Source organism: Cervus elaphus, chromosome 23 (genome assembly GCF_910594005.1).
Source record: "Cervus elaphus chromosome 23, mCerEla1.1, whole genome shotgun sequence".
In the NCBI taxonomy this organism is placed as follows: domain Eukaryota; kingdom Metazoa; phylum Chordata; class Mammalia; order Artiodactyla; family Cervidae; genus Cervus; species Cervus elaphus.
In genome coordinates this window covers 6774018-6789430 of record NC_057837.1, presented here as the reverse complement: position 1 = coordinate 6789430, position 15413 = coordinate 6774018, and the positions used below count along the sequence as shown (strand labels likewise).

Sequence of the window (15413 nt, the reverse complement as noted above, 5' to 3'; positions counted from 1 at the left end):
TGTGTATCTCTACTGTGGCACTCTTTTGCTCTATCCATTAATTTTTCTCCTTTTGTCCATAGACAGGTGAGATGCTCTTCAGGGAAGGACCATGTCTTAATCTTTTTTGGATTCCCAGTACCTAGCAGAATGATGAGCAGAAGATGTGTTCAATGTCAGTTGCAACTAAATGACATGGTTGGGAAAAAAGTCCTACCCTTTTGGACGTTGCTTAGGATCATCTGTTAGCAGGCAGAAACGACTTGCCAGTATATGAGTGGCCTTTCTGCTGAAAACTGGGGTAAGGGTGAGATTGCAAACAGTGCAAAACAAGTCATCCTCACAGACCATCTGCCCCTGAGTCTGCCGAGGCCGAACCACAAGGCCATCATCATGGTGGATGCATTTGTAAGGTAGCAAATGCTCTTATAACATGGGGCACCCTGCCTGATTCTTCATGAAGACTGACCAGATGCTTTCCAAATTGGTCTCCTCTTCATCTATTTCACACAGAAAACATTTCCCAGCTTCCCTTGCATCTACATGGGATCATATGACCAAGTCTTGCCAATAGAATTTGAGCAGATGTGATTTGTCATCTCCAGGCTGAGGGGGTTAAAAGCATGAGTGCCTTTCCCAGGCTCTGTCTCTCTACTTGTCTGCCAGCCAGAGGCAGAGCATCCAGTGGGTAATTCACAGGCCCTCACAGTTGGGGGCTTAAAGTTGGAAGGAGTCTGGGTCCATGAACAACTGGGTGGAGCCGAGTTCCCCCGACCCTGTTTTCCATCCCAGCTTAAGTGAGAAATGAACTTGGATTATTTTATGTCATTGAACTTAAAAATTGTTTGTTGTCTCTCTTATCCTACTCTAAAAGCATGGGAAACTAACTGTAAGTCCCAACTTGGGGTCTTGAAATTTGTTGGTGGGGATGCCTCACTTTGATAACTCGAGACATACATGTCCATGCAGGTTTCAAAGGGTCACTCCACTACCAGTGATAAACATAACATAGTTGCCTGGTCAAAGGAGACAGCTGGGCGTCTCTTTTTCACTAAGTTGACTTTCTGTACAGGATTTTACAGTCAAATACATGAGGAAGTTCGGAGGAGGAAACGGCAAGCCACTTCAGTATTCTTGCCTGGAAATTACTATGGACAGAGGAGGCTGCTGGGCTCCTGTCCATGTGGTCTCAAAGAGTCAGACACGACTGAGCACTCACACAATATCTGAGGAAGTTATTTTGGTGGTTTCGTCATTTTTTTAGAAAAAAAATTTTTTTTGCGGGGGGGAATAAGGCGGGACCTCAAAGATCCCTAACTTAAAAAAAAAAACTTCCCAAGGATAATTGGCATTATCTTAAAATTATAGTATTTCTAGAAAAATGTGGTGAGGGGGGCCTCTTGGGCCTTCTGTGGATGGGGTGGACAGAGTCTGTATGAGGTCTGTCTTGTTGAAGACCCAAAGCCACACACTGTAAACAGGGTTTTGCTTGGCTCCACGTCCACTGGCCTCATCGTCCTTGTTTATTCTCTGCACCGATTTTATATTGCTGGGTGGTAAACTCACCATATTCGGGCTGTTCTTTGGTTTCAAACGTCCGGTGGCCTGGGGCCGGACGGTCCCAGCCGCCGGGGGGGCTGAGGAAGTTGCTGTCGTCCGAGGTGCCATCGTACTTGTAGTCCTGGTCACCGCCCTGGGCCCTCGGCAGGGCCAAGGACCTCTGCCACCAGGCCCGCCAGTCGGGCGACGGCACTGACCAGCCGGGTTTATTCTCCGGGTGCTGATCCTTCTCCGCTTCAGAGTCAGGACCATCCACCACCTCTATGGTGACCTGAGGAATTCAAAACAGGTCAGGGTCAATGGGGAGTCAACAGCCTCCACGCCGGGTGACCCTCGGGAGAAAGTCTAAGAGAGCGGAGGGAAACGTGCCCCCCTCAGGAGGGAAACGCGCCCCCTCAGGAGGGAAACGCGCCCCCTTAGGAGGGAAACGCGCCCCGCCTCAGGAGGGAAACGCGCCCTCTCAGGAGGGAAACGCGCCCCCTCAGGAGGGAAACGCGCCCCCTACTTAGGTGGGAAACGCGCCCCCTCAGGAGGGAAACACATCCCCCACTCAGAAGGGAAACGCGCCCCCCTCAGGAGGGAAACGCGCCCCCTCCCCCCTTGCTTCAGGAGGGAAACGGGTTCCCTCAGGAGGGAAACGCGCCCCCCTCAGGAGGGAAACGCGGCTCCCTCAGGAGGGAAAGCGGAGGCTGCTCAGCGACACGGGGGAGAAACGTGGCTCCCTCAGAAGGGAAATGCGTCCCCTCAGGAGGGAAACGTGCCCCCTCAGGTGGGAAACGCGGCCCCTCAGGAGGGAAAGGCGCCCCCTCAGGAGGGAAACGCCCCCCCCTCAGGAAGGAAACGCGCCCCCCCTCAGGAGGGAAACGTGGCTCCCTCAGGAAGGAAAGCGGAGGCTGCTCAGCGACATGGGGGAGAACCTCCAGGGACGCCCGGAGGAACCAACGCCCACGGGCCTTGGGTTGGGAGGAAGCAGTGTATCACGGGGCCCCTGATTTACGGATGACCACATTGCTGGGAAGTCTTTAATTCAAGGAGTCAACAGGTACGATGAATGGCATAAGAACAACACATAAAACAGGACACTTATTGAGAGCTAACCATGTACCAGGCGCTGTTTTAAAGGCTTTCCATAGATTAGTGTATTTAATCCTCACAACGTCTCTGTAATGTTGGTTCTGTTGCTCGGCCCTTGTGGATACTGATCTGAAGTGATGTCCCTGCCACTCCTCCCATTCTGGCCTGTGAGTGCCGCACCTCCCACCAAGAGGTGGGGTTTACTTCCCCTCCCTTCCCCTCTGGGTTGGCCTAACGACTCATAGTAGAGTGTGGTAGGTGTGTCAACGCGACCAGTCACACGAAGTCTTGAAGTTTCCATTTGCATTCTCTCAGAAAGTTCCTACCATTATGTATGGAAGCCCAGCCTAGACTACTGTGCACATAACCGTCATGTGATGAGGGAGCCATACAGCAGAGAACAAAGGCTCCTCAAGTCCCTGGAAAGCTCTGAGGCCCCAGTCAGTTGATCGGGGACCCATCTTGGATCTTCCAGCCCCGCTGGGTCACTGCATCTGACAGCATGTAGAACAGAGAGGAGCTCTCCCAGCTAAGCCCTGCTCAAATTGCTGACCCACAGCACCACAAGCAGTCCAGTGATTGTTGTTTCAAGCTGCTAGGTTTCAGAGTAGTGGCTAGACAGCTTTTTATAAACAGAGAAACCGGACACAGAGAAGTTAACAAACTAAGGTCACACAGCTAGTAACTGGCAGCTATGGGTATTCTAGCTCCAGAGCCTGCACTCTTATGAACTTTGCCAAACTATCTCTCAAAAAGTCAGTCACCTAGGTCCCGTCCCCTGTGGTGACCAGGTGAGCCCAGAGTCCACCGATGCCAGTAGGGGCTGGATGCCACAGGTTGTGTAGAGATGTGAGCACAAGGTGCATGCTGTCCCAGCTGAGTGTCACTCATCCCCGAAACCAGACCCAGCGCAGACTCCTCCTTAACCGACCCTCAGGGTCAGAGCAGACAGTCCCAGAGTCAAGGTCAGAACTCGCTCTTGGATTTATGGAGCCTCGTTTGGAAGTCACAGGGCTGAAAGAATGCAGCTTCTTGGCTCCGAGAGACAATCAACATAGAGAAACTTGTTTAAAAATCATAATAAAAGATTTCTTGGGTTCCTCTGGCCATCACACCGCTCTTGCAACAACCCCTGGATGAGTTATGTGCAAATGAATCAGAAACATGCGCTCCAAGTAATCAGCGCAAGATGTACTGGGCAGATGCTCTTCCAGCTTTGCCCTAACCTGACATCTGAGAGACTTGCTGAGATGCTCTGCCAAATTGCACTGGGTTGTGCCAATCCCCGAGACAAACAGACCCTTCCTTTTGTCTCAGGAATGGAAAAGTTTGAATTCTACTCTCTTCGATGTTCAAAGATGGTTACCCCGCTCTTGGTGGGCCTAGCTGTGGCCTTGTGTGGTCCAGACAGGAGGTTCAGGGTTTGGTCTTCTACCCCAGGGTACTCTTCTACCCAAGAGTACACTTGGGCTGGGGCAGGCTGAGAGCATCTCCTCCTCTGGTGTGGGATGCCTACGAGGGCACCACTGGCTTGATTCCATGCCACCACCATCACCCCAGTCTTGTAAGCATCCCTTGCATATTTATAAATAATTATGGAACTTTAGTAATCCCCCAAAAGGACAAAAAGAATAATTACATAATTCATCTTGTATCACTGCTGTTTGCTGGAGGGATGGCTGTTGGAGAGAGACAGTGCCCAGGACCCACACGCAACCCTATAAGGACGGAGTGGAAGGAGTGCACAGCTGGGCGGCATGGACCCGAGCCAGCAGAGATTTCATGATGCCCAGCCTTTGAAGACACAACCTTTCTCCTGTGCAGTCCCAGCCCCCAGTGCCTGCAGACAGAACAACTGAGCCGCAATAATTGTCTGCAAGGCTATTAAGGGTCTTGGAGGCGAGAAGCTGCCAAGAGCCAGGCAAGCCTGCAATTATGGTAATAAGATCAGTCCCTGGGTAGGAGATAAGGCGGAACAGGCTGGACAGTTTTGGTATTCCGTTTGTATCCAGACTGGAGTCAAAGGGATTGCCTAAACAAAACGTGCCCTGCAATTTCTCCAAGCTGGGAATCAAAACAATTCCATGTTTTAAGCTATTACCGTCAATATGATTCTTTTTCCCCCAAAACTGCCGCTTGGATCCAAACAAAACAGATTTGTTGCCTGGCCAGGCAATGAGTAGCAAAATACAAATTTATTCCAAAAACTATTATCGATGACTAAATCTCATCAGCTTAGAGGTTTCTTTTCCCCCTTTCATTTCTAGCCACTGCTCCAACTGAATTAAAAATAACACAAACAAACAAAAAAACCCCCACACAAAACAAAAACCACACAAACCTTAGGATCCACCCTTCCCTGCAGTTAGGAACGTGGAAACCTCGTACTGATATCAAAAGAAGAAATCTAATCTTGAACGTGAAATTTCATAGGCATCCAATTAAAAAGACTTAATGAGCATGATCATGACTTCTCAAATGGGAGGGGGTGGAGGGAGATTAGTTTTATGTTTCTTGTTGCTCTTACTCTTATTTACATGTTCTTTAGCATCAAAGAATCTGTTCATAAAAATGTCTTGAACAATAATCGGTGTGACGAGTTGAAGGTGTGGCAAGGAACACAGTAGATTTCCAAGCTGATGGAGCTGGATCTTACCTTTCTTTGGCGTCTTCAATACACAGCATTGAAGCATCTTTAGTATATTTGTTTCTTATGGATTTTTCCATACCATGAATCAAGACAGTAAAAGAAAAAGAACTTTTCCAAAAGATCCAAGTCCAACTTCTAGCTGAATCTTGTCAGATCCAAGAAAGAGAGACCAGAATAGGTGCCAAGTTTGAGAATTCTGTCCAAAATTAGGGAAGGATAAACTCCTTTGCACTATTACCAGTTTCTTTCTTCCTCTTGAAAGTTCAAACATTTATTAGAAACACACTCTTTAGCACTGAAAAGCACTTTCCACTGGGAAGCTAACACAATTCTTAGTCTAATCGTCAATAAACTAACGACACTGAGAATACAGAAGGCTTGATCTTTGGAACTCGGGAGAATCTTCTAGAATCTTCTAACAGAATCTTCTAGAATCCTCTAACTCATTGGCCCTTTTAGAGGACCAACGAGCTTGAGAGCTACGGTGACCAGGGAGTTTGGCTTTGTGTTTATTTCCCAGAGACAAAGAGAAGCCCTGGGAGTTGAAACGATTCCTCAAAAGCACAGAGCATCCAGGGACAGGAAGACAGTCTCCAGCAAATGGTTAGGCCCCCGATAATGTAACCCTTCTTCCTTGACAAATGCCAAAGAAAGAACACAAAGGACTAGGAAGATATATAATCCCTCCCTCTCAGACCCCCTGGTGCTCTCAAAACAACTCTGGCAGCTCCAGGTAAGCACCATGAATGCTTTGAGCCTTACAGTGTTCTTGTTCAGGTATCACTGCTTGTTCTACAAAACCTAGCCCCACATTTCAGGCAGAGAAACTGGCCTGGAGAATTCACATTCCTGAGGTGAACAGAAAGGAAGGAGGAGAGCTGCTCTCAAAACTACATCTCCTGATTCTTAATTATTTTATACTCATCTCCTCTGTCATTTTCACCCTTGCTGCCATCACTAGCCAGCATCCACCAATCTGGGGAAGCGTCCCGCATCACTTTGCTGAGTGCTTCCCACGGATGATCTCATTTAATCCTTGTGTATGCTAAGTGCTTCAGCCGTGTCTGACTCTGTGCGACCCCATGGACTGTAGCCCACCAGGCTCCTCTGTCCATGGGATTCTGCAGGCAAGAATATTGGAGTGGTTGCCATGCCCTCCTCCAGGGGATCTTCCCAACCCAGGGATCGAATGTCTCTCATGTCTCCTGCAGTGGCAGGCAGGTTCTTTACCACTAGCGCCACCTGGGAAGCCCGTTTCATCCGTGCAACCCTACCACTATGTAGTATTGTCCTACAAAGGTACTACTCCTAGGTTGTTATTCCCACTGTATAGACAAGGAAACTGAGGCGTATGGAGGTCAAGAAACCTTCAGCAGCCACAGAGACCAAGCCTGGTTGACAGAAATGGTGCTGCCGGAGCCCAGGGAGAAGTGGGTGGACTCTGGCTCATGATGGGGACAGTAGGGCCCCCTTGAGAATCTGAACAGTATCAGCTTGTCTCCAGGAGGGTGTGGGTCCACATCTTGGGCACAGTAGTTTCTTGGTTCTTAGTCAGTCAGGCCTGCCATCCCAAAAGAATTTTAGGCAGAAAGGAGGTGGGAAAATCAGAAGTAGACTCACGTACAACACCTGTAGCCCTGGCCAACGCATCTGATTATATCAAGAGGCCTACAGTCATGTAAATAAGTCTGTACTAGGGGGAAAAAGGGCGTTTAGAAGACTATTTTTAAGTCTCCCTCAATGGAAGAAAAGAAAGAAACACATTGGTTGAAATGAATACGAATCTCAGATGGACCCAGAAAAGAGAGATATTTGGTGGTGAATAGCTACTGTGGTAAGGAATTGATGCAGTGAGCCTAATAATGAGAATATTTTAGAGATTTCTGCATCTGCTATCTGACCATCAGCTGCGGAGCAGAAACTCAGCCAAGGATACTGACGTTCCGCTTGAACTTGTCCTGGGGGATTTACTTTCTTTCCTGAGTGGTTTACTTATTTATTTGTTGCCAAAACCCAACTTCTAGTTTTGTTTTAAATTTAATATGGAGATTGGGTTCAGGAGTTTGAGGCTATTTCTTTCTATTTTGTGCATTGTTGGGCTTCCCCCCCACTGCCCCCCTCACTTCCACAGCCTGAAGCCAGTCTTAAAATGAAGAGCCGGATTCACTTGGGACAGAGGCTACCTGGCTTCAGGGGGTTATTTAAAAAAAAAAAAAAAAAAAAGCTCTGAAAAGCTGGGCTTTTTAAAGGATTTCCCTTCCTAAAAGTCAAGAGGCCCAGCTCAGCATTGTCATTTCGGAGCAGTGTGGGGGGTTTGGTGGTGGTTGGGGGGAGAGACTGTGGACCCCAACCCTGGAGCATGGGAAGTGCTTGCAGACAAGGGGGTGGTGCCGGGGGTCAGTTCAGAGACAGGGGTATCAAATTCCTGTGTGCTCCAGCTCCAGGGAGGGGAGCTGGGTGGGGGCGGGGGGCAGGTTGCCAGAGGACGAGGGGGGCCGACCCCCCGGTACGACTTCACCTGTTTTCAGCCCGCTCCCCGGGACGAGAGGACAGTCGGAAGGCCCAGGGTAACTGGTGGGGCTGTCTGCTTGGCTGCATCGGCCTTGTGTCAAACCAGTGGATTTCAACAAAACAGTAGAGCTCTGAGGAAGGGGTGAGAGTTGTCAGCATGAAAACCATCACCCTCTTTGAGAAAACACCTCATCTTTTAAAGGACTACCAGGAGCTGATTTACTCATGTGGTGAGGCATGAGGCCACAGCAGCCAGCTGTGTGTGTGTGTGTGTGTGTGTGTGTGTGTATGCATGCTCACATGCACTTATACTCAGACCTTGGGCTGGCACTCTCAGGGGTAGCACGCATCAGTCTTTCTTTGAGCATCTTTCTGAGCAACAAACGGCCTCCTTTGCTGGTCTTCCCAGAGAGAGAAGGCCAGGAACACAGCTCAGGATTCCTTTCTTTAGGGCCAACAGGTCATCAGATCAATAAAACACAGGCCCCTCTACTCCTCTGACCGGCCCCAGGTGGTTATCAGTCAGGGGGCTTGTGCAAAGCAGCAGCGGGATGACCCAACTGGCCAACAGGCAGCAGGACTGCACTGGCTTGGTCTTTTTGGGTCCTTGGGAGTGACAGTATCTGGGTTGGAGCATCTTTCACTTCAGGGCCATTTTGCCAGGAATGGGTTGCCCCATTGGAGCAATGGGGAAACCTATACTCATGAGAGGTATAGTGATCTCTTCTGTACAAAAGGAAAGTCTAGAAACATCTAGGGAACTCGTAGGAGTGGCCTGGTTCCCTTCCCACCCTGTGCTCCAAAGCAGCCCATTCTGAAGTGGTGTGGAGGCGAGCTTCCCATAGGTACTGGTGCGGTGCTGAGACCAGCTGAAGACAAAACGCTGACTGCTTTGTACCTGTTAGAAGTCTGTGTTTTATGAAAGTCCAAGAGGCTTTGTCAGAGGGTCTCGAGAGTGGTCTTCTCATGATTCATCCTCCACGTATTCTCTGCTTCCTGGTCTCGCTTTATAATTCTCTCCATCAACCCCAACAGCCTCCTCACCCCTCAGGAAGCCCAGTGGTACTGTTGCAAGGCTCTCTTCATCTGGCTAAACAGCACAGCTTATGCTGATGAAAAATGGATTGTGAGTTCTGGGGCTCTTCTGAGCTCATGTGCAAATCCATCGTGTGGGCTGGAGTGGGCTTAGCATTTCATGGTTGCCCTTTTCTTTTTATGGAAAAGTCATCAGGGTTTCCCAGATCTGAGGATCTCAACTGCCTTTGCATCCCTGTTCTTCCTTGACATTCGGGCTTATATTTTAAAAAGACCCAAGTGACATCTGGGGACGACTGATGGACTTATCTGGGAGAGAGAAAGGGGATCCTGATAAATTCTCCTAGAAATTCAGTCCTAGGTGGAGCCCATAAACTTGGTAATTTTCCAATGTGGGGACTGCAGCTCTCCAGCCCCCTGTATCCAGGCCTTTTCTTGTAAGTTTACATCAGTAACTCTTAAATCGATGGCATTAATAGCTCAGTCCTTAGCATTAAGCTCCACAATGAGATTGCCCATCTCTCAAAAAAAAAAAAAAAAAATGCAAGCCGCAGCAAACCTCAAATTGTTTTGGGCATGGGCTAAGCACCCTTGGGATAAGGGTGGTCTGGTCCTACAGCCAAAAAAATCCACCAACAAGGAAAAATCACTTCCTGTCAATGAAGGAGTGATGGGGAGTCACACTGAGCAACAGTAATGGGATATCTATGCCTTTTTTGGTCAGTCTGCACCTCCCCCAAGTGAGGCCTGCGTTCTTTATCAGAGAGCCATGTGGACAGTTCCTGGAGAGAGGACAGTGGAGAAAATGGCCCGTGTTTCTGATTAATCAGCTGGATCGATACAAGACCTATCAGAAACATTAATTGGTCCACACAGTGATTTAGCACACAGGTCAGTAAAGCCTGACTTCCGGAACACTGTTCACTTCTGTGCCCTTGTCTCTGCCCTGCCCTGCCCCGGTCAGGTCTCTTCTCAACCTTTCCATCTATCTGGGTCTGCCTTCCATGGCACACAGCACTTTTTCTGCTCTCCTTCCACAATCCTTCTGGCACTCTCTTAGGTGGCAGTTGGAATCTTCACACCTAGGTCATTTCCTGGAGGGAAGACCTTACATTTAAGGTCTGACATTTCTTAACTTCCCAGTAGCTAACACAGCATTTTATACATGCGGAGGTAGGGGGACTGGTGGATATATTATTCTAACTGAGGTGTATTCTTTCTGCTGTGGAAGTTAATTGGAATTTGATGCAGAGAAAGAATAAGGACAAGCTGCCCTTCCCCATCTAGTCAAGGCTATGGTTTTTCCAGTAGTCATGTACGGATCTGAGAGTTGGACTATAAAAAAAACTGAGCACCGAATAATTGATGTTTTTGAATTGTGGTGTTGGAGAAGACTCTTGAGAGTCCTTTGGACTGCAAGGAGATCCAACCAGTCCATCCTAAAGGAAGTCAGTCCTGACTGTTCATTGGAAGGACTGATGTTGAAGCTGAAACTCCAATACTTTGGCCACCTGATGCGAAGAGCTGACTCATTGGAAAAGACCCTGATGCTGGGAAAGATTGAAGGTGGGAGGAGAAGGGGATGACAGAGGATGAGATGGTTGGATGGCATCACCGACTCAATGGACATGGGTTTGAGTAAACTCCGGGAGTTGGTGATGGACAGGGAGGCCTGGCATGCTGCAGTCCATGGGGTCGCAAAGAGTCGGACACAACTGAGCGACTGAACTGAACTGAACTGCCCTTCCCCAAGTGAAAAGAACTGAGGACAAAGCTTACAAGTCTGGAAGCAGGCACTTGAGGAGGGCTATGCAGGGGCCAGGCTGTCCAGGGAGACGGGCCTCCCTCCACCACCATGAGGCCCATCTCTGGGGAGAAACGGAGGGACAAGTGAAATTCAAAATGAGGAGTTTGTCTCTGACACACGGCCTGATAGGGTGAGTTTTCTTGGGAGTCTGAAAACCTGTGTTTGAGCCCCAACTACTGTTTACCAGCCATGTGACCTTGGGCAAGCAGACCAAATGGTAACTTGCTGAGAATTAGTTGCATTATTGATAATATTGGAAGAAGACTACATGTTTGGCTTCAACATGTTGGGAGAGTCATGTTAGATCCACCTTTGCCTTGTTGAGTAAACTGCTATTTCAGTGCAGATGAGAGTTCTTAATTTCAATTCCAGGTACCCCTTTCCCTAACCTCCTGTTTCTTTCAGCTTCATCCCACTCCATCCTAGGGGCATGTATTCCTCTATCTCCTAGGAACTTCTATTTTTCACTCTCTTCTTATGGAAATTTCTTATCAGTCATTTTACACTTTAGTGCAACTAAAGTGACAACTGAAGTGTTGTTGCCTCCTAGAGGAATTTCTGGAGATCAAGGCAAGGGAGAGAGGCTTTGCCTTCCTGAGCTTCTTGGAAATCACATGATGATTTGCCTCATCTACTCACGCGTTAGACTGGCCTTTCCCTATAGCTACCATATTTCATCAATTTCAGGGCATATTATTTTGTTTTATTTTTCTATATCAACAGCTCTGAAATCAGATCTCAATGTATTTTATAATTGTGGGTGTGCCATACTCTAACTAGCAGTGTTTTCTTTTTTCAACAGTTCAGAAAATAATGATGCATCTTACAATCCAGGGTGTTACACAGATGCAATGTTAACACTGCTCTGGCAGAGATAACAGGATTCATCAAAGGGCTAAGGGGAAAAGGGAGGTGGGACTGGATCAGGAAACAAAGGCATAGGCTGTTTCATTTTCTTCCGCCTTTCAGTTGCCCAGCATTACCTGGATATTTGGATTCTGTCCATTGATATCAGCTTTGGAAAGATCTGGAAAGTTGGGTAGGTCAAGGAGAAAGGATCTGGGGCCATCTCTTTGCAATGAAGTGTGCCCAGCCTCTTGCTGGAATTGCTGTCTGGGGAAGGGCTGGTGTCCGGCCTGGTGGTCTGAATGTTCCCCGGGTGCTTCTTTGGATGGAGGAAAGCTGGTTTCTGATGTCGAGGCACTTTCCATGTTGAGGTTATTCTGAAACAAACAAACAAGCAAATAAACAAACAAACAGGAGAAGCATGATTTAGAAATGCCACTCTTAAAAATTCGAGATGAGGACAATTCCAGGAGTTGGAATTAAGCCAGGGTTGCATTCCCAAATCATTGTTCTTCCCATGGCTTAGTTTTTCCATCTTCAAAAAGCTAAATTATCAGAAAAATTTTCCTAGCTTGCTACTTGGGAATTTTCTGAGGGCTAATGAGTTTGATCCCTGGGTCTGGAAAATGCCCTGGAGGAGGGCATGGCAACCCACTCCAGTATTCGTGCCTAGAGAATCCCATGGACAGAGGACCCTGGCAGGCTACAGTGTATAGGGTTGCAAAGAGCAGGACATGACTGAAGTGACCTGGCATAGCACAACGTGTTATTGGATATTGATCCACATCAACATGTATCAACATGAAGAGCTTGATGGAGCTTGAAGAGCTTGATGGAGAACAGTTGTTCATTTAGAACTGGAATCAGATTATAGTTTGCTTATCACAGCTTCAATTGATTGGCCACTCTGGCTTTAGTTATAACCCCAGTGTCCAGCGTCTGTTTCTTTGGTGTGGGTCAGCAAAAGATCTGGAAATACTTCAGTTAAGTCATTGATTATATCCATCCGTTCACCCATCCATGTATCCATCCATCATCTTTTCCATCCATCTACTTATCAACCTACTTAACCTTCTTCCCTCCTTCCCTCCTTCCCTCCGTCCTGCCTTCAGTGTTCTCAGTCATCCACTCATCCATCCTTCCAGCCTTCCAGTCAACACGTGTCAACCCTGTGCTTGGCAGAGGAAAGCCATGGACAAGACAGACAGGGGTCCTGTTCTACTGGACTGCGCATCTCACCGGCGGGGGGGCGGGGGGGAGTAAATATACATCAATATACACATGAATAGGATCGGATCAGAGAACGGTGATCGCTCAGAGTAAAATAACAGACAGTGGTCAGGGACAACACGACATGGATGGCTGAGGAAGACCTGTCTGAAAAGGTAACACGTGAAGTGAAACCTGAACAGCTGCAATTACTGAGCGAAGAATACGGCAGAGGAAGCGCAAGGAAGCCCATCCTGAGATGCGGATAACCTGGCTCACTTGAGGATCAGAGAGCAGGCCAGTGGGGCTGGGATGGCAGGAAGAGAGGGAGAAGGACCCGAGATGGGGATGGAGAGATGGGGCACAGCCTGAGAAAAGTCACACAAAGATGTTCTCAAATCAAGGTCTTTATCGTGAAAAGTTGCAAGTCTGTTGTTTTTCCAGGGTAGCAAGAAAATGTCTGGGTTTGGTTGTCACCGGGGGAACATTTTTCTCCAGTGATCGGAGAGGGTGGAAGTTGCTGGACTTCTTTCCCAGAGCAGCTTCTCCTGCTCGCCTTCTCCCTGGCCCTCTGGTTGGAGGCTTCATCCATCCCTTAAGGGGTAGCATTTTCGTGTTTACTGGTGGAGGGCGATGTGGAGATAGAATTTCACCCGCGTTTGGGTCAGTGGTTAATGTTCTTGTTATTCTTGGGCATGTTTGGGGGTTTTGGAGTGGATATCCCAGCACGTTGCTTCTGCACGCACTCCCTGCCCCCTCTGCCTGCAGCGCCTCTGGCCCAGTCAGGGGTTACATCTGGGATCAAAACACTCCTGACTCTGAGCACCTGAGGTCAAGAGTGGGCTGAAGATGGAACACACGCAGAGGATAACTATCTCATTAAACAGCTGACCTGAGGGGCTGGATTTTTCTATCTCTCTAAACAGACAGGGGGTGAGGAATAAACTCACCGGTGCAGAGATCACGTCTGTGAAGGTTCCCAGAGGCTGAGATGAGGACTGAGCTAGGAAGAAGCCTGTCTGGTATCTCCTCTCTAAAACGTGCAGTTAGGGAGGGGAGAGCGGGCTGCCCTTGATCAAGTCCTTGCCTGCCCTTCCTCTTTGCTTGGGAGATGTGGCCGGGGGCAGAGTGTTTGCACACCTCTCCAGTCACCTCTCGGTCATGCTTTCGTCTCCTGGCATAGCATCCTGCTGCCCTGGCAGCCCCGGGCATTGCTCAATGCAACAGAGGCCAAATGCATTATGCCCAGCTTGTCCCATCCAGCACGCAGAGAGAGCGAGAGAGGCAGGCTAATTCCTTCCTCAACACAAAACGTCTCTATCATGGCCCAGGGCAAGCTCACTGAATGCAATCGTTCTCTTGTTTCTCTCCCTGGATCCCCAATAATGTTAGTGAGGATAGCTGACTTCTCATGCAACATTTCTTGCAGGAGGTTCCGGGAACCTAATTCTCAGAAAGGGTGCAGGATTTGCTTGCCCACACCCTGAGGGATACCCTGCAAATCCTGCCCGGGCTTCATGTGGCGACTGGTACACACCGCTCCACTGGGTGAAACAGGGAGCTCCCGAGCCTTCCCTGGCAATCCAGTGGTTAAGAGCTCACCTTCCAGAGAGGGCGAGGTGTATGCAGAGAGTAAGAGGGAAACTCACATCACCATGTGTGAAATAGACAGCCAGTGGGGACTTGTTGTGTGACTCAGGGAACTCAGACAGGGGCTCTGTGACAACCTAGAGCGGGGGATGGGGAGGGAGATGGGAGGGAGGTTCAAGAGGGAGGGGACATGGGCGTACCAATGGCTTATTTCTGGTGATATTTGGCAGAAAATAACAAAATTCTGTAAAGCGATTATCCGCAATTAAAAAAAAAAAAGACTTCACCTTCCCATGCAGGGGGTGAGGGTTGATCCCTGGTCAGGGAGCTAAGATGTCACATGACTCTCGGCCAAAATAAAAGAAAAAAAAAATGAAAGAAAGAAACCAAAACATAAAACAGAAGCCATACTTTGACAATAAAGACTAAAAGTAGTACACATAAAAAAAATTCTTTAAAAAATGGGGCCCCCTTTCCTTTTCCTTGTGATGAAGCAGTCTTTCTACCACAAAAACTCTTATTTTAGAGAGATGTTGTTGTTCAGTAGTCCAGTGGTGTCTGACTCTTTGTGACCCCAGGGACTGCAGCACGCCAGGCTTCCCTGCCCCTCACCATCTCCCAGAGTTTGCCCAAGTTCATGTTCATTGCATGGCAGAGAGAGGAAAGGTATTTTGGCTGCACATTTGTGGCTTGGTTTAGCTGGCTGATAAAACAAGGGCGGGGTCTGATGGGTTTCTTGATCTGACTCTGGACTTTCTCCTGGGACCCCAGCTCAGACATGGACTAAGACTCTCTGTGGCTGAACGAATCCTCTGCGGAAAGCTAAGCAGCCAAGAAGAAGAATCCCATGCTGTCCCAGCAGGATGGTCCAGAGAACTCAGGGTGGGCTGGGCCTACACTTGAAAAGAGGAATGTAGAGTCAGGGCAACTGGGCTGGACGATGCAGGCCACAAGTGCCTCTGCCGGGAAGATGGGGGCTAAAGTATGCTTTGGCTTGGGCTATGCACACAATTGTGGCATCTCTCCATCCCTCCCCAGTCCTCCTCCTCCTGCCTCCCCCTACCTTCCCTCAAACAAGCTCAGCGTTTGTCGAGCGTCTAGAAGATGGGCATGTGAAATCATAAAAAGTGCTAATCATGATCTCTGAATATC

General features: G+C 48.5%; 1 protein-coding gene across 5 annotated transcripts in view; it reads right to left on the bottom strand.

Moving 5' to 3' along the window:
* Nucleotides 1-15413, bottom strand: part of ISM1 (isthmin 1) — an 84722-nt gene that overhangs the window by 16466 nt on the left and 52843 nt on the right. For 4 of the 5 annotated variants that reach the window (XM_043884107.1, XM_043884109.1, XM_043884105.1 and 1 more), the window contains exons 2-3: nucleotides 11600-11839; nucleotides 1546-1810 (exon numbers count right to left, since the gene is read on the bottom strand). In XM_043884107.1, the coding sequence (XP_043740042.1) occupies nucleotides 1546-1810; nucleotides 11600-11839 (505 nt within the window). Of the gene's footprint in view, nucleotides 1-1545; nucleotides 1811-11599; nucleotides 11840-13621; nucleotides 13682-15413 lie in introns of those variants that run through there. The other variant, XM_043884108.1, reaches the window with a different exon arrangement.